At 34.5% G+C, this 26,705-nt stretch overlaps 1 protein-coding gene across 3 annotated transcripts in view; it reads left to right on the top strand.

The window, feature by feature from the left end:
* PSMD14 (proteasome 26S subunit, non-ATPase 14) overlaps positions 1-26,705 on the top strand; it is a 98,413-nt gene that overhangs the window by 42,448 nt on the left and 29,260 nt on the right. For all 3 annotated transcript variants that reach the window (XM_049615598.1, XM_049615599.1, XM_049615600.1), the window contains 4 exons: positions 11,941-12,012; positions 12,235-12,354; positions 15,133-15,203; positions 16,192-16,342. In XM_049615598.1, coding sequence (XP_049471555.1) covers positions 11,941-12,012; positions 12,235-12,354; positions 15,133-15,203; positions 16,192-16,342 — 414 coding nt within the window. The remainder of the gene's footprint in view (positions 1-11,940; positions 12,013-12,234; positions 12,355-15,132; positions 15,204-16,191; positions 16,343-26,705) is intronic.

Below are 26,705 nucleotides of genomic sequence, written 5' to 3'. Positions count from 1 at the left end.
TCACATGCTCTACCACAGACTGAGCCAGCCAAGGGCCCCATAGATGTTTCTTATTTTACTTACCTGTTATCAATGATACATGTGTTTCTATTTTGTAGTGGCATTGTGTGACATACAGACCAGTTTTCTCTAGTTTTTTATTTTAGTTTTTCTTTTGCTTAATACTACGTTAGTAATGCCAGTGCCTTCAGTTATTCTGTTGCTTTTAAAGAACCTTGAAATTTAAGTTACATCATGTTCAATCTCCAAAAAAATGACCTTCTGTACTTGTTTATTGTGGTAGTAGAATCATTATAAGGTCAGCAGAGAACTTGAATAGTTCACACATTATATAAGCTGATTATTTTAGAGCTATGCTGTTTGATTAAGCACCAGAAAGAAAACATTTTCTCTATTACTTATTTTTTATAGTAGTAATAGCCACGTTTAAAAATTCAAAAAATATTTGGGTTCAGCTTTTCATTTGCTTTAATCATTGTATAATTTTTCATTTTGGTTTACCCAGCATTTAGCTTAGTTTCTTAAATATAGTAAGTTCTCAAAAAGTGAAAGATGATTGAAGTAATTCCAATTCTGTGCATTTATTCAGATTTTTTTCATCCTACAAGTGGGACATGGATGATTTGTTGTGATCACATGTCCATTTTAGTTGAATGTAAACAGAGGCTAAAAATAGTTAACTTAAGCCTAACTTAAAACAATTTGTATCAGTTTCTACTTGTGAAATCCTTTGTTTCTCATTAAAGTCACAGGATTGCATATGTGAGATGTGAGGGCAGGGCTAGTTAAAGGGACTTGGAAACGTCAGTGGATAAGGGAAAAAACCATTATGTCTGTGTTTGCTGGATAGTGCCTCACAGTCCTAGGATTCTCATTACTACCTCGTTACCCTGATCACTCCTGCTCTATACATTTCCCCTTCTTGAAGTCTCTGACTCATACATTTTGTTTTTCTTAAGTTATTTGAAATACAGCTATACCTTGATATCTTTGCCTAGGGTATAGCCATCTAGCACCTGAAGTATTTTGAGATCTCATCATAGGGAACTTTTTAAAAAATTTTTATTCAAGTTAATTAACATACTGTGTTATTAGTTTCAGGTGTACAATATAATGATTCAACAATTCTTTACATTTCTCAGTAGTCATCAAAATAAGCGTAGTCTTGGGGACAACTGGTGACTCAGTCAGTTAAGTGTCTGACTCCTGGTTTTGGCTCAGGTCATGATCTCACAGTTTGTGAGTGTGAGCCCTGCATAGGGCTCTGTGCTGACAGTGTGGAGCCTGCTTGGGATTCTGTCTCCCTTTCTTTCTGCCCCTCCCTTGCTCACTCTCCATCTCTCTCTCTAAATAAATAAAAATAAACTAAAAAAAAAAAAAAAAAAGTAAGTGTATTCTTCATCCCCATTATCTATTTCACCCATCCCCCAATCCACCTCCCCTCTGGCAACCACCAGTTTGTTCTCTGTATTTAAGAGTCTTCTCTCTCTCTCTCTCTCTCTCTATCAAAATAAATAAGCTTTATGAAAAAAGGGGAGAGCCCTGGGTGGCTTAGTTGGTCAAGCATCCGACTTTTGATTTCAGCTCAGGTCATGATCTTATGGTTCATGGGATTGAGGCCCATGTTGGGCTTTGCACTGGCAGCGCGGAGCCTGCTTGGGATTCTCTTTCTCTCAAAATAAATAAACTTTGCTAAAAAAAAAAAGTTTAAAAAGTAAAAAGTCTGGGGCGCCTGGGTGGCTCAGTCGGTTGAGCGGCCGACTTCGGCTCGGGTCTTGATCTCGCGGTCCATGAGTTCGAGCCCCGCATCGGGCTCTGGGCTGATGGCTCAGAGCCTGGAGCCTGCTTCCGATTCTGTGTCTCCCTCTCTCTCTGCCCCTCCCCCGTTCATGCTCTGTCTCTCTCTGTCTCAAAAATAAATAAACGTTGAAAAAAATTTAAAAAAAAAAAGTAAAAAGTCTTTTTTGTCTGTTTTTCTTTGTCCAGTTGTTTTGTTTCCTAAATTCCACATGAGTGAAATTGTATGGTATTTGTCTTTCAGAGAAAGGGATATTCAACAATATTCTTTAATTATTGGTTATTTTTTTTCTAGATTTATTTGTTATTAAAAGAAGCGTCGTGAACATTCTGGTTCATGCAAACATCTCAGCTTATTTACTTAAATAATTTCTAGGAGTGCAAAAGTAGGGTCAAAAAGTTTGTGCAGTTGTAAAGCTCTTGATACACAGATTTTCTGATGGATTATACCAGTTTACATTCTCACCAACAGTGCTCAGAGTATTTCTTTTATAATACCATCTCCACAATCGGGCATTATAAAGCTCATGTGATAGAAAACAACAACATTTTAATGTGTTAATTGGTATTTCTTAATTAAAGAAGGTCAGCTAGTGAGGTTGAACATTTTCATATTTATTTCATCATGTATTTATGTAATTACTTGCTTTATATTCTTTGCCCATGTTTCCATTACAGTTTTAGTATTTTGTTTGTTAATTTATATATTGACTTTTTGTCATAAATGGGGCAACTATTTTTTCAGATTTTTTCTTTTTAGAAAAAATTTCAGATTATGTTGTCAGTTTTATATTTTATATGTGCAAATTAGAATGTGTTTCCTCACCCAGATCAGATATTCATGTATAAACACACACACACACACACACACACACACACAAATACCCATATATATATGTATATAAAACTCTTCACACTCCTCTTCTGCCAGCCTCTGGCAATCACCATTACACTTTCTGTCTTTTTGATTTTACTATTCTAAGTACCTCATCATATAAGTGGAATTATACTTTGTTTTTTTGTGATTGGCATATTTCCCTTTGCATGATGTTCACTTCATTCATATTTTAGTATATTGCACAATTTCCTGCCTTTTTAAGGCTGAATAATATTCTATTGTATGTATATACCACATTTTGCTTATCTTTTATTATTTTTAATGTTTATTTATTTATTTATTTTGAAAGAGAGAGAGTGTGAGCAGGGGAGGGGCAGCGAGAGGGGTTGGGGGGGAGAATCCCAAGCAGGATCCACACTCAGAGTGGAGCCCAACATGGGGCTTGATCCCACGACCGTGAGATCATGACCTGAGCCGAAATGCAAATCGGATGCTTAAGCAGCGGTGCCCCCATTTTGCTTATCTTTTAATCTCTTGATGGATATTTGGGTTGTTTCCACATTTTAGCTATTGTAAATAATGTTGCTGTGAACATTGGTATACAGATATTTCTTTGAGAACCTGCTTTCAATGTTTTTGGGTGTATATCCAGAAATGGAGTTGCTAGATCTTATAGGATTCTATTTTTAATTATTTGAGGAACTGTCGTAACTGTTTTCCATAGTGACTTTACTATTTTACATTCCTGTCAGCAGTGCACAAAGGTTTGAATTGTTGTTTCTGGGTTTTTTCTTTTCTTCTCTCCCTTTCTTTCTTTCTTTTGATAATAGCCATACTAATGGGTATAAGATGGTATCTCATTATAGTTTTGATTTGCATTTCCCTTATGATTAGTGATGTCGAGCATCTTTTCATGTGCTTATTGGCCATTCATATATCTTCTTTGGATGAATGTCTGTTCAAGTTGTTTGCCCACTTTTGAATCAGGGTTTTTTGTTGATGAGTTTTAGGAGTTCTCATATAATCTAGATATTGAACTGCAGTATTTTCTCCCATTCTGTAGGTTGTCTTTTTACACTATTGATAGTATCTTTTGATGCACAAATTTTTAAATTTTGCATGAAGTCCATTTATCTGTTTTTTCTTTTACCTGTGCCTTTGGTGTCATATCCAAGAAATCATTGCCAAATCAACATTGTGAAGCTTTTGTCCTTTGTTTTCTTCTCTCATTGTTAGATCTTTTTTTTTTTTTTAATTTTTTTTTTTTTTAACATTTATTTATTTTTGGGACAGAGAGGGATAGAGCATGAAGTGGGGAGGGGCAGAGAGAGAGGGAGACACAGAATCGGAAGCAGGCTCCAGGCTCTGAGCCATCAGCCCAGAGCCCGACGTGGGGCTCGAACTCACGGACCGTGAGATCGTGACCTGAGCCGAAGTCAGACACTTAACTGACTGAGCCACCCAGGTGCCCCTGTTAGATCTTATATTAGGTCCTTGATCCATTTTGAATTAAAATTTTTAAGGTGTTAGGTAAAGTTCCAGTTTCATTCATTTGAATGTGGATATTCAGTTTTCCTAGCACCATTTGTTGAAAACACTGTCCTTTCCCATTGAATTGTCTTAGCACCCTTGTTAAAAATTATTTGACCATATATGTAAGGGTTTATTTCTGGGCTCTCTCGGCTCTTCATTGGTCTGTATGTCTATTTTTTGTGCCAGTACCACACTTTTGATTACTGTAATAAGTTTTGCAATCACGAAGTTTGAGTCCTTCAGAAGGTTTTGTTCTTTTTCAAGATTGACTTGGCTAGTTACCATCCCTTGAGATTCCATATGAATTTTAGATTGGGTTTTCTATTTCTGCAATAGTCACCATTGGAATTTTGATAGAGATTACATTGAATCTGTAGATTGCTTTGGATAGTCTTGACATTTTAATATTAAGTCTTTAGATCATGGGCTGTGTTTCCCATTTCACATTATTTATTTATGTTCTTTAATTTCTTACAACAGTGTTTTATAGGTTTCTTTGTAAACTCTTTGACGTCCTTGGTTGATTGCTAAGTATTTTATTCTTTTTGATGTTACTGTAAATGGAATTGCTTTTAGAATTTCTTGTTTCGTTTTGTTTTGTTTTTTAAGTAGGCTCCACACCCAATGTGGGGCTTTAACTCAACCCCAAGATCAAGAATCCCACGCTCTATTGACTGAGCCAGCCAGGCGTCCTGCTTTTAGAATTTCTTTTTCAGATTGTTCATTGTTCATGATAAAAATGAATGCAACTGATTTTTGTGTGTTGACTGTAGCCTGCTATTTTGTGAATTCATTTATTAGTTCTAATAGTTTTTCATGTGTGTGTGTAATTGTTAGCATTTTCTACATGTAAGAGCATCTTATCTCCAAACAAGGACAATTTTACTTCTTCCTTTCTAGTTTAGATGCCTGTTATTTCTTGCCTAATTTCTTTGGCTAGAACTTCCAGTGCCATGTTGAATAAGTGGTGAAAATATGCATTCTTGTCTTGTTCCTGATTTTAAAGGAAACATTTTTTGTGTTTTGCCTTGGAGTACTATGTTCACTGTGGGCTTTCAGATACAGCTTTTATCATGTTGAGCTAGTTTCCTTCTATTCCTTGTTTGTTCAGTGTTTTTATTATGAAACGGTGTTGAATTTTGTTAGATGCTTTTTCTTCATCAATTGAAATGATTGTGTGGGCTTTTTTCCCCTTCATTCTGTTCATGTGGTGTATTACATTGGTCAGTTTTCATTTGTTGAACAATCCTAGCATTGCAGGAATAAATCCCACTTGGTCATGTGTAGAATAATCCTTTACATATACAGCTAAGTTTTGTTTGCTAGTATTTTGTAGAGGAGTTTTTACCAGTGTTTGTAAGAAATATTGGTCTGTAGGGTTTTGGTTTTGTTTTTTTATAGTTTATTTCGAGAGAGAGCACAAATGAGGGAGTAGGAAAGAGGCAGAGAGAGGCGGGGAGAGAGAGAATTCCAAGCAGACTCTGGGCTGTCAGTGCAGAGCCTGATGTGCAGCTCCATCCCATGAACCGTGAGATCACGATCTGAGCTAAAATAGAGAGCCTGATGCTCAATTGACTGACCCATCCAGAAGCCCCTGTAGTTTTCTTGTAGTGTCTTTGGCTTTGGTAGCAGGTAATGCTGACCTCACAGAATGAATTAGGAAGATCCCTTCACCAATATTTTTATCCAGATTTTATAATTTGATTTTTTTAATGTAAATAATCTATCTGGGTGGTGATGTAATGTGATATGGAGAAATAAATTTAGTTCTAAGTGTTTTCAGTAGTGGGATGCTCAGTCGGTTAATTGTCTGACTCTTGGTTTGGCTCAGGTTATGATCTCATGGATCATGGGTTCAAGCCCTGCATCAGGCTTTGTGATGCTGGTACAGAGCCTGCTTGGGATTCTCTCTCTCTCTCTCTCTCTCTCTCTCTGTCTCTCTCTGTCTCTCTCTGTCTCTCTCTGTCTCTCTCTCTCCCTCCCTGTCTTCCTCTCTCTCTCCCCCCCCGCCCCACCCCTGCTCGCTCTCAAAATAAACTTTAAAAAAAATGTTTTCAATATTAAATAATTAAAAAGTAAAATACAATATGTTCAATTCTGTGGCGATAATTTTGTAATCTAACTGGAGCAATATAATACCAGACACAGATAACGTAAATTTATTAACACCACTGAAAAAGTTACGACAATCAGCTTCAAAATCAGCTTTAGAGCCAAATATTTAATAGTGAACTCTTCCAAATTTTTAAGACATAGACAATTTAGGATATACAATTGATCCTTGAACAACATGGGTTTGAACTTAACACGGGTCCACTTACATACACAGAGTTTTTCCAATAAATACAGTACAGTAGTGTAAATACATTTTCTCAATAACCTTTTCTCTATTATAAGAGTAAAGTATATAGTCCATATAACATACAAGATATGGGTTAATTAATTGTTTATATTATCAATAAGGCTTCTGGTCAACAGTGGGATATTAAGTTTGGGGGGGGGAGTAAAAAAATTATATGTGGATTTTTGAGTGCATGGGAAATCGGTACCCTTAACCCCCTATGTTCAAGGGTCAACTGTATTAATATTACCAGAACACAGAAAGTGGGAAAGTGTAAAATTTCACAAGTGTTTTATAAATCTAACATAATGATATCAAAAGCTGACAAATTTAACAGAAAAAAGAAAATTTCCAGGTCACATGGGTGGCTTGGTTAAGCATCCAACTCTTGATTTCAGCTCAGGTCATAGTCTCACGGTTTGTGGTGTCGAGCCCCATCTCTGGCTCCATGCTGTCAGTAGAGCCTGGTTGGGATCTCCCTCTCCCTGCCCCTCCCCTGCTCACTCTTTCTCTCTCAAAATAAAGAAATAAACTTTAAAAAAATAGAAGGAAAATGCCCAACTGGTCTCTAGTCTCACTTATAAACAGGGAAACAAAAACTAAAAAAAAAAAAAAAAAATGTAAATCACATCAACCGTTTATCCCAGGAGTAGAAAGGTGATTTAATACTGGGAAATCTATTACTGTAGTGCATTGCTGGACAAAGGCAAGCCGAGTAAAACATAGTGGCCATTATGGCTGTGTTTACAAAAAGAAATACAGATATGTCACTGACTAACAAATCTTTCCAGTCCTTTGTTTCATTTTAATTTTTATTTATAAGTAGTATATCCATGAATTTCCAATTTAAACGTTATGAGAGGCTTTTGACAAGGGACTTTAATTCATTTATATTTTTTCATAGCCAGTATATTTGATCTTATATTTACTGTTTTTATTTTGTTCCCTTCTTGGTTCCCTACTGTTTTATTTTATTGTCAGTGTTGTATCTGCTTTTCTTCCTCCAGTGATTTTATAAGGTGTACATTCAGTTTTAATGTTTATTGTGGTTATTTTAAGGTTGTTCAGAAGACTTTTTAATCCATATTTCTTTAGTAGTCAAAATCACTTAAACAGATTCCTTTTTCTTTTTCCCCTCATATATGTGAAATAGAGAATTTTGTACATTTCATTTCTTTCCACTGCCCTGTATAGTTACTTGGACAGTATCTGTGGTTTGGAACCTGTTTTTTGTTTTTGTTTTTGTTTTTACGTCTATATGTATTTTTAACTACTCTCAGTAATCTTAACAGATTTTTTTTAATGTAATGGCTTTTCCATTTTTAAGGTTTTAATTTTAATTTGTGGTGCCTCAAGTGGATGATTTATTCAAGAAATTCTTTGAAGAAGGATACATGGAATTATATTTTCCGAGTCTTTGTGTATTTAGTAACATATTTGTGGGTCTAAAGACATTTTTAAAATATAAAATTTCTGACTCACATTGTTTTTCTATTAAAACTTGGGAACTTCCTTTCATTGTTTTCTGCTACTTAATGTTGCAGAGAAATATCCAAAGTCAACCTGAGTTGCATTTTTTCATAAGGTTAGTTTTTCTACCTTCATGTTTTTAGATATTTTGCTTTTATCCTTGTAGTTAAGATTTACCTAAGACTTTTCAAGGTATAATAGTTTCTTCACTGATTATTGCCTGACATTTAGTGATCTAAAAGTTGAAATTTTTTTTTTTCATTCAGGAAAATTTTTCAGCCTTACTGTTACTTATTGATCTTTTCTATTTCTTGTTTTATCCTCAGGAACAACCGTATTTCTTAGCTTACAGCTCCTTTGTCCTCTCGTATCATTATATTTCTTGTAGTTTTCATCTCTTATTTTTTATTTTACATTTTGAGCTATCTTTTTTGTGTTCTGTATCAGTGAGTTAAACTTGTCATGTTTATTTTTACCCTTGTTTCCTCCAGTGCAATTTTAGTTCTTAATTATTTTTCACCTTTTCATCTTGGATGTCCTTGAACTTTCTATTTCAAAGTTAGGAAAGCTTCTTGTATTCTACTGATGCCAAATAATTTTCTAAAATTTTGTTTAGGAGTCCTATTTTTAGATGTCTTTCCTCTCTTTGAATAGCGAGGATGCTATTCCTTGGGAGTGTTTGCTAAAAGACAATGTAGGTATATTGTCCATAGCCCCACATTTTTCTTAACTTGGGTCATCTTTGATCTACCGTTGTACAGGTCCTTATACAAATCTCTTAGCTCAGTTTCCAGGGTCTTGAATTGGGTTTTCTTCTTTGCCTGATTGTACATTCTTCTGGACAGGTGAGCATGTGGGAAAATGATAGCCTCAGATATTCACAGCTGCCAGAGATCCTTAACAGCTGTCCCATAGACAGTATATTCCATGGGTTACTCTTTTTTTTTTTTTTTTTTTTTTTTAAGAATGCAGTTCAGGGGTGCCTGGCTTGCTCAGTGGGAAGAGCACATAACTCTTGATCTTGACTCTTGATCTGAGGATGGTGAGTTCAAGCTCTATGTTGGGTGTAGAGATTACTTTAAAAAAAAAAAAAAAGGCAGTTCACCACTACAAACTCTTTTCTACTTCTTGCCAAGTTTTTTTTTTTTTCCTAAGGAATTTAGTCACTGACTAGATCAAGAAACAGAATAGTAGCGGAGTGAGAAGAGTAACAGGAAATAATCACTGACTACTGTCTCAAAAAATAGCTCCCATCCAGTAGAGAAAAAGCTGCATGGTTTTCTGTTAGTATGTTTCTGAACCAGAAGAAAATAGTGAAAGAGGAGGTAATGGTCTTTATATCTACTTGCTTATGGCTGTGCTCTTTCAGAGAGTAATTAGCGGGTATTTTTCATTTCTGTCGCATTGGCTTGCAGTACTTCAGTTTATTTATTCATTCATTTTTTCAACCAGTACTTACTAAGTTCTTATGATGTGCTAGGCCCTCTGCTGTGTACTGGTTATATAAATGTTAAACAAATTAAAGTTTGTTTTTTAATTGATAGCAGGGGTAGTTTCTGGATTTTGTCAATAATATATTTTGGTGATGGTGTGATGTTTTATTTCCCTGTTCCTTTTTTTCTTAATCATCTCTGGCAAGTTAAGAAGGACTGTATTAAGAGGGGGGGGAAAAAAAAGTGGTGCCTGGGTGGCTCAGTCCGTTAAGTGCCTGACTTGATTTTTGGCTCAGGTCGTGATCTCACTATTTGTGGGATTTAGCCCCATACCCACCTCTGGGCTGACAGCTGACAGCGTGGAGCCTGCTTGGGATTCTCTCTCCCTCCTCTCTGCCTTTCCCCTGCTCACACCCTGTGTCTCCCACATCAGATAAATAAATGAATAAACAAACAAACAAACATTAAACAGAAAAACTGTAGCCTAGATACCAGTTTAAATTCTTTTCTCCGTATGAAATTTTAAGTTGCTCTGGATTCAGGAAATAATTTCTATGAATACAATTTCGATGAATACTTCCCTAAGACCTCTCATCATGGCTAACTTACTACTGTTCTCACTTTTTTTTCTTAAACTTTCTTTACTTTCTTAGATGAATAAATCATATCAACAAAATTATCATGTTTTATATGATGATCTCAACAAATGTTTTGGCATGACAGCACTTCAGCTTAAGAGTTTTCATTCTGAAAGAGACTCCTATCTATTTGAAAGGCTAGCAGTAAACCTGCATTAGGTGATAATAGATTAATTCGTCTTGGGTTTTAAGTTTATTTTCTGGCATTTATTATTAAAAATAAGATTTAAAAAAAATTTTTTTTAACGTTTATTTATTTTTGAGACAGAGAGAGACAGAGCATGAACGGGGGAGGGTCAGAGAGAGAGAGGGAGACACAGAATCCGAAACAGGCTCCAGGCTCTGAGCTGTTAGCACAGAGCCTGACGTGGGGTTTGAACTCATGAACTGCGAGGTCATGACCTGAGCCGAAGTCAGACACCTAACCGACTGAGCCACCCAGGTGCCCCAAAAATAAGATTTTTAATAATTTTATTATTAAAACAGTTAAGTGTCTGACTCTTGATTTCAGCTCAGATCATGATCTCATTGTTTGTGAGTTGAGCCCCGAGTGGCTCCTCACTGACTGGGCTCCTCACTGACTGCGTGGTACCTGTTTGGGATTCTCTCCCTCCCTCCTTCCCCCCCCCCGCCCCTCCCCCGCTCGCATGCACACACATGCACATGAAGTCTCTCTTTCAAATAAATACTTTAAATAAAATTAGAGGCATTTGATTTTTCTCACCCCTTTCTACATAAAGAAACAAATAATTTTTGTATGTGGTTTTTATACTTAGAGAAAATATACATAGAACTTTATGCTTCCGGCAAATATTATGAGCTTTTAAACAAAACCAAAAAATAAAAATTGAAAAATCACAGCATTTAGCAAATAGACAAGAAGCACAAAATACACATAGACCTACAAGTCTGAAATGTAACAAGTGAAGTAATTGTTTAATTTTAGTAAGTAAACCCATGAAAGCAAGATAGAATATTGATTTATAATTGGATAGCTAACATGTTTGTTTTATAATTTGTAATAGAGTTATTGTCAAGGAAAGGAAACTTTAAGCAACACAAAACTTGACAATTATAGGACACATCTCATTTTAATTTCTCCAAGTGCCAGTTTTAAAAAACAATAAAGCTTTCTGTGTGCAGAAATACATGTATAAGATTGTAGTCATCTTGAGGGTAATGACCCTATATAAATTACCTTATGTCTCTGAATGTTAGAGTCAAAAGAGGCTTGTTGCTTTTGATGAAGAAGACACAATCCTTAGGGAGAGCATAATGTGTCCCTTAACCTGTGGAAAGATTAATGGTAACATTTGTTTTAAAGATAGTAGTCCTGATTTAAAAGTATTTTCATATTAGCTACAGCAGTCTCAACCAGTTTGTTCACACCTGGTGCACTTGTGTTAAATTTGTTGTATTGGGGAGGGGAATAACTTCATCAGGTGGAGTGCATAGTATGTTGTTCACAGCTCTTTCACCTAGGGATTAGAAATCTTCTGTCCCCTATCCCCAACTACATCTACGTATCTGCAGAAATCCCATAGCCCTAAATGTACATGCTGTCCGTAGCTGAAAATCAGTCTCAGATTGTGGTAAGAAACATGGCTAATTGGCGCATGGTAGTCATTTTGTAGTAGAGGTAGATAAGCATTGCTGGAAGATTTAAGCTTTATGTCCATTGGACACTTGCCTGAGTACTAAGTTTGTTTTATTTTGCCAGCAGGTTTGATATTTGCAAAGTTGTTTTGATTATTTGTGTTGTACCCGACTAAAAGGATACTTGACATATTTTCCCAAAACTCTTAAAAACAATCAAGTTTATATAACATGTAACTAATTTTAAACTCATAAACTGTGTGTGTTTATAATAATTGATGTGCTTATTTCTAGGGGCCACCCACAGATGCTCCTGCCGTGGACACAGCAGAGCAAGTATATATTTCTTCCCTTGCACTGTTAAAAGTAAGTATTGAAAGTTACTTGCTTTAGAGAGCTTTATTGCTTTCACTCTCTGTCTTTTAGTTGGGAATATTTGTTAATGTTAATCCTCAAACGGAAGCTGTTGTTCTAGGTACATCTATAATAAGAGTGTTTTTATTTCTACTGAAGCAAAATTAGGTTATTAAAAAAATAAAAAGGACCAAAGATTTTAAAGCTTCATATCTACCTATGTTCTCTTTACAGATGTTAAAGCATGGTCGTGCTGGAGTTCCAATGGAAGTTATGGGTCTTATGCTTGGAGAATTTGTTGATGATTACACCGTCAGAGTGATTGATGTGTTTGCTATGCCACAGTCAGGAACAGTGAGTACTTTTTATGGTTGCCTGCTGTAAGTAAATGTGTTTCTTTTCTCTTTCCTTTTCCTATGCAAAATCACTTTCATCATATTATATTTTCTCTTCCTGATAGGAAAAATCCATCATAAGATTAATGATAGAAATATCTAGATTGTATTGAATTAAATCATTCATCTTTTGAATGCATCATGAATTCCCTCTAGGTCCACAAACTGAAGGATGCTAGCATTAAATCCCTTTACTCATACTTTCAGCTTTAACTAGCATAGCATCCTAGATTTATGTTAATTGCTAAAATAGTAGGGTATTAATTGAACACTTCAGCAGATTTTAGAGACTGTCTTAGACTTAATTCAGATACATTATCTAGTCCTCATGTTTTGTTCCTATTGTTTTGAAATATGGTCCCTTTTTTTATAGATGGTGATAAATGAACTCTTAAGCTTTTCCTATTCAAAATGTTAAATTTAATGAAACCAAAAAACTATGGCAAACTTTAGTTCTTTTGCCCAGGTATGGTAATTTCTTTATAGAGGAAGCACATACTACATACAAACTTTGGAAGTCATCTACTTTATCTTTTTAGAATAAATTATATTATTCTCTCTGGAAGCTTTTTATTTTGTTTTGGTATTTTATGTAATGCATTGGATTTCTGTGGCCAAAAAACAGTAACTCTTCTACCTTTCGTACAAAAAACTGTACACATATCCTTCTCATCTGTTTGCCTAGAAAAATATAACATGTATATTTTTCTGATGGATTTTTTCCCCTAATATTCAACATTTCTCTTATCGAGCTTTGTAAAATATCTGGATTAAAGAGATTGTTGTCATACAGCTGTTTGCTCTGTTTGAGACTCATAACTGTAAGTATTCTTCAACAAAGTAGATAATAGAGAAAACCAAGTTCTATTTTTAAATAGTGTAATATATACATTTTATAGACGGTTTAGAGTAGTTATTACAGATTGTAGTGTGTTTGTAAATGATGCAAAATATAGAAAAATACACAAATTCTTCTCCAAATAGACAAGTTTGTTGAGGTAAATTAATTTAGATCTGCTGATTTTGTCCACCTGGCTATCCCTTGTCTTTATTTTGTCCAATTGGATATAGAGAGATATGCTGCATGTTAACTAAAAATTTAGATTTACGTCTTAGGCTGTTGTTACTTGTATTTATCTTTTCATGTCAGAATTTGAAAAGCATAACAAAATTAACTAGTATTTCTGTTATATGTGGTCTTTATCAATTATAATAAAGAGTTCTTAAGTTTTTTTTTTGTTTGTTTTTTGTTTTAATTTTTTTTTTCAACGTTTATTTTATTTTTGGGACAGAGAGAGACAGAGCATGAACGGGGGAGGGACAGAGAGAGAGGGAGACACAGAATCGGAAACAGGCTCCAGGCTCCGAGCCATCAGCCCAGAGCCCGACGCGGGGCTCGAACTCACGGACCGTGAGATCGTGACCTGGCTGAAGTCGGATGCTTTAACCGACTGCGCCACCCAGGCGCCCCAAGAGTTCTTAAGTTTTAATATCATTTCCTTCTAAATGTTTGTTTGACAGTTTGAAATAGAAGATTTTGATCTTTGTGTTCATTCTATGTAGTAGATTACAAAGGTTTTCTTCTGGCCCAAGAGTTAACAAACTTTCTGTAAAAACATGTTTCTGTCTCCTACTCTTATGATTTTTTTTTTTTTAATTTTTAACCCCCCTTTAAAAATGTTCAAAACAAAACAACTACAACAACAACAAAAAACACTATAGGCAACCTACGCCTATAGGCATACCCCTGTTCTTGAGGATGCTTTCTCTATTAAGATTCAAAATATCATTTGTTTTGGTGGGAAGGAAGTGCTTAAATATTAACTGCTTTATTGAGATAGATTAAATTCCTGATGTTAGAAGAAAACCTTGTAGGAGTTATAATGGCAGTGATCTATCACTGGAGAGATGACATGATTGCCTTTAATTCTTCCATGTTCTAAAAATCTTTTGAACTAGCAAGACAATGCAGCATTTAAAAGACTTGGTTTTAGATCTCTAATGAAGAATTATTTGTGATTGCTTTTATATTTGAGATGATATTCAAAACTATTTATTTGCCTCCACGCACTTGATCTACCACGTAGTTCTTACTGAAGCACTCATTCAGCTTCCTCCTCTCCCAGCCCACCCCGCAAAACAAACAAAAACAGCTTTGGGAAATTCATAAACTGTTATCCTTCTTCAGAGTATTTATATGGCTGAGGAACAAAAAGTCTTTAGGTTATTGATTATTATAATAGCTGAATAGTTGTAGAACTTTGGATGGGATGGAAGGGATATAATGCTAATCAGGTATCAGAGATGGCACTTGGAACTATGCCTTGCCAAGATAGGTCTAGCCAAAAATAGTTGGTTCAGTCATTTGGTATTTCTGGTATTTGTGTGCGTGTGTGTGTGCATAGCCATGGCCATAAACTCTTAAAGGATCCCCAAAACTTAACTCATTAGCTAACAGCAGTTTGGTAAATGGCAATTTGAGAAGCTTTATTAAAGTATGGCTGATAACTGAATGACATAAATGGGAATCAATTATGAGTATCCAAGCCTATAAAATTATTTTGGCATCCCAAAATAATATACATAGGGGTTTTTGGGTTTCTGGTTTTTTTGGGTTTTTTTTTTTTTTTTTTTTTGGTAGCTTTTTGTTCATTTAGATTGTTAAAAAAAAAAAAAAGTTTCTGGGTATTTATTCACAGTTCTAAAAGCTAGTTATTTTTCTTTTTGTCTAACCCAGGGTGTCAGTGTGGAGGCAGTTGATCCAGTGTTCCAAGCCAAAATGTTAGATATGTTGAAGCAGACAGGAAGGTAAGTATTCTAACTAATTTTATAAAGGAATAATGGGAAGTAGTTTTAGAAATGTGTTTCAAAAATCTGGATGTTTATGACTGTCATACCTGGAAAAAAAAAGCCATGTACTTAATGTAAATTATCACTGTCAGTCCTGTGTACTACCTATCTAGTATCTCTTTCTTCTAGAATCAGAGAGATCTGCCAATGAGAAAACTGCCTCATGTTAAAATTCTCAACCATCACATAGTAAGCTTGGGCTGCAGCTTCCCTGTTCAGCATATGGAGTTACTGTCTGGTCATTTATAATTGAAAGAGCTTGTATGTTCCATATATTGGAGAGTTGGGACTAAATAAGATTCTGGCTATTTAATTATATTAGGCATATGATTTTTAAAGACAGAGAAAGTAGAATTTAGATATTTTTCAAGTTTTTCCCCAGATTAAATCTCTCAATAGTTGTCATTCTCTTGCTCAAATTCTTCTACTGTGGAAGAAACTTCAAAATTAATGTTAGCAAAAGGCTCAGCAGCTGAGCAGAACAGTGCAAATTGGTTTTTGACTGAGTTCCTAGTTCTACTGCTGGTTTAATTGATATTTAATCCTTTCACAACAGTGGATCCTGGTGTCCATTGTTAACAATGTACTCTGCCTGGAAAATCCTATTCCCAGAGCTAAGGAGTTAAAGAGTAGATATTTACTTGAATGCTGAAAGGGTAAAAACTGGCTCAGAGAAAGTGTGGTAACAAGGTGAAAAACTGAAAGCCGTATCTACCACTGCTAATGTGCATCTCTTAATGATAGCACTCCTTTGTCATGCTTATTCATTTCCATGTTTTCTGGATAATATGGTGTATGATTTCAATGTTTCTAATGGTGCTTTTTCACACCTGTGTGTTTTTCATCTCTTCTTCATTTATACCCTGTTAGTGTGTTGTTTCTTTTCATAGCATACATGTGTATTACTTGTTCTGTTCTGAACTGCTGAATGCCCTCTTTGTTTCAGGCCTGAGATGGTTGTTGGTTGGTATCACAGTCACCCTGGCTTTGGTTGTTGGCTTTCTGGTGTGGATATCAACACTCAGCAGAGCTTTGAAGCCTTGTCGGAGAGAGCTGTGGCAGTGGTTGTGGATCCCATTCAGAGTGTAAAAGGAAAGGTAGAGTAGATTCTATCTTTACTAGCACCTACTGCCACATTCTGTTTACAGATACATTAGATTAAAATTTCTTTTGTTTAGAGCAGGATTTGTACACACACAGAAAAAAAAAAAAAAAACCCTAACTGTGTATTTAAAAACACAAACAAAAAACTGTACAAGTCGAAAAATGTGTCTTGGTATAATTAGCAATATAACTATTTGGAGATTTGTTTCTACTTTAATCAGCTAAAATTGTCTAATCATAAATGTTTATTTTTAAATTTAATTTTATTTCATAGATTTAGGAACATTAAACCACATAAAAGCCTGCTATGCACATTTTATTATTATTTTAGTAAACATTGTTTTATCTTCCTTTATTTTAAAATGGTGAATTTGGGATTGGCACAACATTTTATGTCTCTAGTTAAAGACTCTCTGTTTTGCAGACATTGTATAGAACATATTCTGAAGTTGGATGTTCCAAATGTTTTAGACAATGAAAACTTGACCCAAAGACTTGGTATCAGCCATTCGCATTTTTGGAGTGAGGACGCAGATGAATGATTAAATATGCTAAATGATTCAGAAAAGAGATTAACTTGCAAAGCATATTGGGTTATAGTTGTTCTTTGTTGAAATCTTTTGTTCTTGTTTAGTTCTTTTTTTCCCCCCCCTTCGTTCTCTCTCTCTCTCTTTCTTTTTTTTATTTCTTTCTTTCTAGCCCCATATGCCATTTTCCTATTTCCTGCCTCATGACAGCAGGGAGCAGCTCTATTATCACCTTCACAGAGCTGTCTGCAAATGTGAGAGGCAATTCGATTTTGCTCAACCACAGGGAGAGTGGATTAGAAAAACTACAGAACATACAGAAATTGGCTAGGTGGTTACTGCTTTAAAATACTGCTGAGGTGTCTTGTTTGAGCATGTACTTCCATTGTAGTGTAGAATAATTGTTAAAATCACAATACATTTATGGAATCCTTTTTATGCAGCTTTTACAAATAATTTTTAGAGCACTTAAAAATAAATATTAGCTTGCTATCTATCAGACCTGAGATTTGCTAGTATTGCAGATTACATTTATATCTGCTCACCAGCTCAAACAAACTAAATATGGCTATTAAACGTGGAGTTTTTATCTGTTTTGAATTTGAAGTTGAACACTTTCTGACATCCTATCATTATGACGAATAAAAATTGAGGTCTTCCCTAAATCATGATCCTATTAGATGTGATTTAGTTTTTCAGAGGTGGAAACTAGCCACAAAAACAATAATAGAAACCAATGTAGTAGATAATTCAAAGAGGATCACTTCTGATGCTTTCTGTATACCTGTATTTCAGTTTATTCTTTTTAAAACTATATTGTTACTTAACTAATACAGATAAAAGGAGTTAAATCCTTGAATTTTGTTAGTTTTATGAATTAAAATACAGTATGATACTTCCTAAGTTTAATTCTCTGATACGGTACCTTTTTAATAACTCACAATTAACTCATTTAAGTAATAATTATTATTTTAGAAATATAACAGTTATCCAGTTAAGTACCCCCACCATAATATTTACAAAAGATAATTGAAGCTTAATTTTAAGTATAATTAGAGTTCTGTCTTGTTTATAGTATCTTGATGTCAGTTTTAGTTTCTAAATCTAGTTTAGGTATTATATAACATTGGTATTTGCATTGTTTATTTCTGATTAATCATAATTCATGTTAAAAGAATGACTTTCATTAAAACACTTGCATGACAGGACTGTTGTTGTATGGTAAATGTAGTTATTTTTTCAAAATAATATATCTAAAATTACTTTATAAAATCATATGTATCATTGTCTAGTTTTACATGTCATAAAAAATATTTTTGAAAAATAGAGTATAAGTATCTGTCATCGATGATTCACATCACTTCTTGCACCCAACATAGATTCGTATAGTTAATATTACCTGAAATAAGGATCCAGTTCTTTCTCAATAGTGTAACTTCATCTGTAGGATGTCTGAGTTTGGTTATAATTTATGGTTCTTTTAGTGTCAAGACTTCTCAAAACTGTAAGCCAAACTTACGTGTATAAACTTAAAAAAAAAGAAGAGTAACATAGGATTCTCCCTCTCCCTTTCCCCGCATGTGATTTATCAAAGCTGTCAAAATATTTAGCAAAACAATGATTAGATCAAGAGTTAAAATGACAATCTATATATAAATTATTCACATTGAGTCTCTGTTCACTTAATACCTCTTTCCTGTATATTTTATATTTTCATTTTCATAAATCCCAATATTATCTGTTTTTGAGTGATGAGGTAATTACTAATTCTTCGTAGTCTCATTAATTCATAATGTTTGATTTCCTTTTATAGTGACTTGACTGTATATTTATGGAATTATTGCTGTGTGCCAGGTATTGTGGTGATTAAATTTTCAACTTGTCTCATGTATTCTTTAGTAATTCTGGGGATACAGGCAGTATTACTACTCCATTTTATCAATGAAAAGGTAAAAAAAAAAAATTAGGGTCAAAGAGATTACTTTACCCAAAATCATAGCATTATTTTTTTATTTTTATTTTATAATGTTTATTTTTGAGAGAGAGAGAGAGAGAGAGTGCAAGTGGGGGGTGGGGGCAGAGAGAGAGAGAGAGAGAGGGAGGGAGATACAGAATCCAAAATAGCTGTCAGCACAGCTCTGAGCTGTTAGCACAGAGCCTAACGCAGGGCTCGAACTCACGAATTGTGAGTTCATGACCTGAGCTGAAGTCAGATACTTAACCAACTGAGCCACCCAGGCGCCCCCAAAATCATAGCATTATTAAGCAGCAGAACAAGGATACAAATCAGGTCTATAAAATTTCAGAGCTCAAACTGTTTTAATGGCTCTTTAATATTAGACAGTTACGAACTATATAATTAGAGTAACACAGAATTGGAAAATGAGTACCAGAGGTCATTACCACACCCTTTCTTAACTTATTTGGATAGGTATCACTTCCCTCAGTGTAAGTCAGGGTAAGGGGCTACACATTTTGTCTAAGTTCTCAATAGTTGCCTATACTATTTATAGTAGTTATTATTTATTAATTGATTTTTCTTATACAGTATTCTGTTAAATAAAAAAAAAAAAACAATTTAGACAGACCTGTTCCTGTCAGCTTTTGCGACATCCCTAGGGCCAAACATTGAGACCTACGTAAATAATAAAATACACTATATGATAAAGAATCCACAGTATTCTGTATATTATGTAATCCTGTAAATGTTTAAAAATGATACAGGTAGAAAATGTTAATAACATGCATAATTTAAATGGAGAGTAAGCTATAGAAATTACTGGTGAGTCTCACTCTAAACTTCTCAGTGAAATAGTTAAAAATCTGTTTTAGTTTATTTGTAAAATACGCATATTCAAATATTCTAAACTTCAGTTCTCAAGTAATAAAGTGACAGCCTCTTGCTTAAAGTTTTGTTGTCTTGAATATATAGCCCACAACTGGACTTGATCCAGCAGCAAATTTCGAAGTTGTAACATGATTATACTGCATCCTTAGGGCAAAAAGAATGGTGACTGTACAAAATCATAAAACAACCATGCAACTATTACTTCTTTTGAGAACCTATTTCCTTATCACAATTCCTATCAGTAAAATGTTCAGATGTTACCTGCTGTTAACAATCTCCATGTTTTGTTTCCTATTTTGAAAACAGTAAAAGAGAAAAAAAAAACCCTCATAACCCTTTAGTCCATATAAATCTTCACACTGTCTGGGTTTTCTTGAGAAATTTCTGTTTGATCAGAAATCCTGTTTATCAGCAGGGATTTCTTAAGTACATCTGATGTGCCCGTGTGCTAATGAATCTAAAAAATGTCTTTTTGTGAAGATAAGTCATATACATTTAGTGTCACTAGTGAGCCAGATAACATTCTGCCAATTATATGCTTGATAACCCTATGTTGCATACTGGTAGAATACAAATTATACTGATACTGCTTTGTTTCTGTAACTAAGTATTAAGGTGGTTGCTAGAGAGAAATAATCCAGCAGATACTTATTTGGAACCTTGTATGTGCCAATATGCAATAAAGTAGTACTTGCATAGCAAACATAGTAAATGGAAATTAAATTAGAAAGAAATTGGTATGGCTGCACAAAGTAAATGAAGCTTGGACTGAGTCTTGATAGCACATTACTCAGAAAAGATAAGTTTGTACCTTCTGGAGGAGAATGTAGAAACAGTTCTATTCCAGATTGTATACCTAGCCTCTTTGTTCATGCTTTTTCACAGATACGTTAGAATGTAAAATGAACAGTTTTTGATGATGTTGTTTTTAGTCAGCATTTTATAAAAAAGATAGGACTTTGAAGAATAAATGCAAATATTGGAGGAAAGAATTAAGGAATGAACATAAGAGCTTACCTTTTATTTTCAAGAGATTTAGAAGGTTTTGTCTTTTTCAGGGTAAGGAGGGCAAATATTTTACTTATCCAGAAATTTTGTATTAGAAGTTTTAAGATGGTGGAGATTTTAAACTACTCAAAAATAGTTTTGTTTTAGCGTTTTCTTCTTATTGTCATAAAGGCAGGGCATAGAGTAATGAAGAGCATGGGCTTTGGGATCAGGCCTGCATTCAAATCCCATTTTTATCTCTTTATCTCCTCTCTGTAGTATGACTTTGAGCAAGTTGCCGAATCTAGAACTTCAGTTTTCTCATCTATAAAACAGGGGTTTTGGTACCTGTCTCATAGTATTATGAAATGATCTATGTAAATGAGTAGGGTGTGCATGCCATACAGGAGATGTGCAGTAAGTGACATTGTATTCTGAAGGTTAAAATAATTGGTACTTTTTAAAGAGATTTACAACTATCATATTTAAAAATACGGAATGTGAATATTTCTGACAATCTTTTAAGAACAAGTCTATACATTAACTGACTTGCTCATTTTAAGAAGATGAAGGCAATGACTACAAAAGAAATGGAAACTTCCCCTGTATTTTGTGTTTCTTAATTTAAGAATACTTAATCAGCTGATTCTTTTAGTGAGCAGTTACTATTTTTCTGACATATTTCTCTAGGACATTCTGATGAAGAGAAAAATAATTACATTAAAATTCTGGCCTTTGAAATGCAGTCAAACTTTCAAGTGATTAATGTATTGCACCCAAAATTGTTTTGTTCATCTGCCTACGTATTATCTTCCCTACAAGATTGGGGCCTCTTTCAATGGGGAAATGTTTTCATATCTGGGAATTTATGTAGTGTCTCAGAAAAAAAAATCATTTTCTTCATAAATGTTCATAAAATAAAATCAAAGAATGAATGTGTCAGTGGTCAGCCAGCCATTACCAGTTTTGGCTTTTAGCATATAAAAAACTGGTTAATTTTATGAGGTTTAGTAATTTTTATGTTATTGGTTACAGAGTCATTTATTAAATAAGTGAAATGTGAGATTGATAAGGTCAGTGAGCCAGTTCATAGATATTAGCCTTGATGAGTATGAACTTTGTGTAATGTAATCAGAGCTAGAGTTCATGTGTAACATGCTGTTTGCCTTCTAAAGATAGTGAAAGATACTCAGAATACCTGTTATTCATAAGTTTTTTGTTTGTTTGTTTGTTTGTTTGTTTTTTATCGGTATCCCATAAGGGCCAGTTTGGGCTGGATAGTCCTAATCTCAGATTGTATACACACACACACACACACACACACACACACACACACACACCTTCATCTAGTTTTCCAGATTGCGAGAGAAAAATAGAAAATAGGACACATAAAAATTCTATTTCTACTCCTAATATAGCTCTGTGAGCATACCCATCCAACTCTTGGAACAAGTTTAGTTACTATATTATCTTTTGTTTGCTTCCTGTTTTACACTCTTATTATCAATTTGAAGTTTTATAAAATTCTCAGATTTAATTTGTGAGGCTACCTAAGAAATTATAGGTGCTAATGTGCCTACAGTATTCCCGATAGACAAGCTTAATAGTTTACAATACTTACTTAGCTGATATAATCAGAAATTGTCAGCTACGAATGTTAAAGCAATTTTATGTTTAAAATTCTAAGAAACATAAATCTTATATAGAACTAACAGTTCTTAGTATAGTTCTTTTAATTTATAGTTCCTGTATTAATAATGTAGTCTCTGACCTACTTTATTATAGTTTAGTACTTATTATGCATTTTGGGTGATCTAAATCCACTTCAAATTAAGCTGTTTCAGTAAAGGTATAGGAGAACCTTTAAAACTCTTTGCATTATCTGTAAGAATATTATTTATTGACTTTTGATTCGTGAATACTTTTCTTCCCCCAATCTAAAGATCCTTGGTCATTGATTTAACAGGTACTTCCTGATCACTACCGTGTCCCAGGCATACACTGGAGACATAGAGAAGAACAAGATCTATCCCCTGTTATTAATTCCAGTATTGTGCCAGCAAATGGAAATCATAACTTTGTAGGGGAAGCTTTTCCATAACCCATATATATAGTAATTGTTTAAGATCATACTGAAATGATTTGACATTAGCCCTTGTTAATTGTGAGGATGTTTCTGTACCCGGGACTTAATTTTAATAGATTTAATATGTTCTTATCATTGGGGGTAGATACTTTTGTAGGTCATAGTTGATTCCTGAATGATTATTCTTAGATGGCTAGGAAGCTAATTAATAGATACCCAGTGCCACTTCTTACATTCCAAATTGCTTTACTGTATGCAGTTTTTATTCTATACGTAGGTCAGTACTTGGTGATGTTTGGGTTTTTTGGTTCAGTATGTCATGGAAGAGTACTTTATGAATTTCAAAACTGATCAGTGATAGGAGGTGGGAAGTATATATTTTGTAAAGATAGTGATTAGATGTTTATAGATAATGACCCTTTTTTGAGGAAGAATGAACATGAATGATAAAACTTTATATAAAATGCTTTCCTTGGAGCTGTTGGTTTTAATAGGTGTTTATTCTATACCATATTATGTATGCCAGGTACTCTTCTGGGGAATGGATATTTATTTGATGGTGGGTAGCACACAAAGCTGCTGTCATAACTGATCTCAGAGTAGTCTTTTCTTGTTTTGTGATAGGAGAAAGTGTTATATCAAATAGCTTCGTGGTGAAGAGTACTGACTTTGGCGTGTTGTGTATGTACAGATCATAGTGGTATCACTTGCTGGTTGTGTCACCTCATTTAATTTATCCAAGTTCTCTGAGCCTCAATTTTCTCATCCATAAATTGAGAATATTAATACTTACCTCTTGGTTGTTGAGAGATTTAAACAAGATAATTTCTATACAGTATTTAATTAATAAGCTCAATAAAAATACGAAAATGATACACAACAAAGTATTAACCATTACATATTTTTCTTACAAAAATGACCTTTCCTATTGAGAGATGGCAGTTTGAAGGATATGTTTGCATTTTTCTTTGAAGGTGATATTACTGCACAAGAAATGTATGTAAGTCCTTTATTCCTCGTATCCACCTGCCCTACCATCTTGTTAACATGGTTGAGCTTCAGCCTTTAGTCTCTAAAGTCTTTTCTTTCTCTCCTTTTTGTGGAACTGTCAAGAAGCATATCAACTATATTGCTTTAGTTTGTGTATACCAGAAAGGAATCTGAAGTCACTTGTTCATTTAATATAGACTGTGGGTGAGTAGCCACCAGATAGAATTGGTACTCTGAGTTGATATCACACCAGTGACCCAGAGATGATAGTCTCTTGTATCATTAATAGTCCTCTGAGAAGTTCAGTCTTTAAGTTTAGTGTTTATTTGTCACAATCTAGAAATATCTGTTATACCGGAGTGTCAAGATTCCAGGCATATTGTCATTTTTAAAAAGAGATAATAATATTTAGCATAACTGTATACTTTTTAAAAAACTTTAATTAGGAATTTTCCTAAGGAAATAGAGGTCTTTAAATGTTTCTCCCTTGGGGTGCTTGGGTGGCTTAGTTGGTGAAGCATCCGACTGCGGCTCAGATTATGAATCTTGTGGTTCATGAGGTCGAACCCTGCATCGGGCTCTGTGCTGACAGCTCAGAGCCTGGAGTCTGCTTCAGATTTTCTCTCCTTCCCTCCCTCCCTCTCTCTCTCTCAAAAATAAATAATAAACATTCAATTTTTTTTTCAATATTTCTCCCTCATTTTCTGTTGATGTTTTCATATGTCAAGTGCCTGCAGATGCCAAATTTATAATTCTGATTTGGTTTTGGAGTAGCTTTTTTCTAACTTTAACACTGTTGTAGTAGCAGTATTCTACCTTGTTTACCAGGTCAGTTTGGGTGTTCCAAGAAGCAGGTACCAAAATGGGATTAGTTGTGTAAGAGATTTATTATGGTAAGCACCTGTGATGGATAAAGGGGAGACCCTTCAGACAGCAGTACAGGTCTGACCCTGTAGAAGGAAAAAGGAAAGGTAGAATTGGGTAGGAAAAATACCAGACTACAACATGTTTCTGAGAAAGTTTCAGCCAGACTGATGGGGAGTCCTTGAGACAAAGTTGCCTTTAGAGTAATCCTAGGTTCTAGTACCCCCACGGTACTCATTCATTGGCTGGGAGTAGCCCAAGGAAAACATGACTTAGGGTGAACTCCCAGAAGATCCAAAGGTGTAGCATGTGGAGGTGGTGAGTCAGCGATGCTCTCTGAAGCAGGTTCTGTCTGAAAGGAGGTCTGAGCTGGCTACTCTGTGACTGCCACAGTTAATAACACTAAGAACTACAGTGGCAAGTACACATATATTTTATTTAATCTTATCACCAACTCTGTGAGGTGTCGTTCATGAGCAAATGGAGACATTGAGAGCGTAAATAACTTACCCTGGATCGCTGAGCTAGCCATTGAAGAACCACAATTGTAACTTAGGCAGGATTCTGACTCCTGTGTCTCAAGCGTTTAGGTACCTATACCAGACCGACTACGTGCATACCAGAAAAAATCCTGCTGAACTTACTGTTTGCATTTTTTGATGCATGTCTTCACTTGTCAAAAAAAATACATTATGCTAGTTCCACCCCATCCCCCTTTTCTTCCAGTATATTGAAGTTGTACTACAGATCTCTAGCTACAGTAAGCAGTTCTCCAAGGATGAAGAAAGAAAATGTACATACACATAGGAATTTCTTTTCCAGAGCTAAAATTGACATTTTATAAATAATTTCCGTGTTGCAAACTTGAGACTAAGAAATCACAGCAATTCAGTGATATGCATTTGGCATGAGTCAGTTTTAGTTCTTAGTGCTTTTCATTGGAAATGGCATAAAAAGTAAGATTTCTTTGAATTTTTTATGCTGTGGGCTTACAAGAGACAGAAGATGTTTTTCTCTTATAGATGTCTGGCAGTGCATGGCAGCAGAAGTAACGAAAGGGTCACAAACCCCAGCAGTACTCCCAGGTCACATGCACCCTTAATTTTTAAAGAATCTAGAGACAACCTAAGCAGTTGATAACAGGTCATTTCTAGGTGATAAAGAGTATTTGATATGGAGTGCTGCTACACTAGCATTTTTATAGTCATTAGATACGGTAGTAGGTGTATGTACTTTTAAGTATGTAATGTAATTGGTAACTGAATTACAACGTTTTTTCTTTTTTTTTTTGACATTTGACATTGATTTTGAGGTCTTAAAAGTTTTCTTTCAAGCTTTAAAAAAAATCTACTTCTGTTTATTTTTATGTAAACACTTTCCATAGTCATTGACTTCAATATAAATGCAATTGGAAATGCGAAAGGCAGCTACTGTTATAAGAGAGACACGGAGACGTAGAGATTATAATTCTAGTAACTACTGCCAAAAGTGCTTATGCATTTTTCTTTCAGAAACCTTTGTATTAAACTAATTTTAAGAGCTTTGCTTAAGAAGAGAGCCTCCTTTGAAAGTAAACATTGGGTTTACATAGGTTGATGCTTTAGAAATTTAGTCTCTCAGTGACCTAGCAGTTGATATGAAAATATGAATTTGCAAATAAATAGCATATTGGATAAACTGTACTATACTTATGAAAGAAGCCAAAAAATTATGGATTAAGCTTGAATTTGGAAATAATTACAGTTTTGAGTCCTAAACCAGATTCGTTATTAAAATGAAATGATAGGTCCTTGACCCTTGGGTGTGCTTGGAATAAATATGGAACACAGTATTGTTTTTAAAACTATTTTGCTTTTATAAGCTAAGACAGATGTACAAAAAAGATGCAGTTTTTATTTTGTATTGGCAGCTTCCAAATATTTAGTATCTATTTCCAAGAGTTGCAATTAGTAAAGCAACCATGGTACTGAAATCTGCACATCCCACAAGCTAATTATATTTGCAAGGTCAGAGTGAATACATATTTTCAGAAAAATAAAGGGTTATATAAATAT

The sequence above is a fragment of the Panthera uncia genome (assembly GCF_023721935.1).
Source record: "Panthera uncia isolate 11264 chromosome C1 unlocalized genomic scaffold, Puncia_PCG_1.0 HiC_scaffold_3, whole genome shotgun sequence".
Taxonomy (NCBI): domain Eukaryota; kingdom Metazoa; phylum Chordata; class Mammalia; order Carnivora; family Felidae; genus Panthera; species Panthera uncia.
The sequence above is the reverse complement of the archived record's forward strand: the minus strand, read 5'-3'. Positions and strand labels throughout refer to the sequence as shown.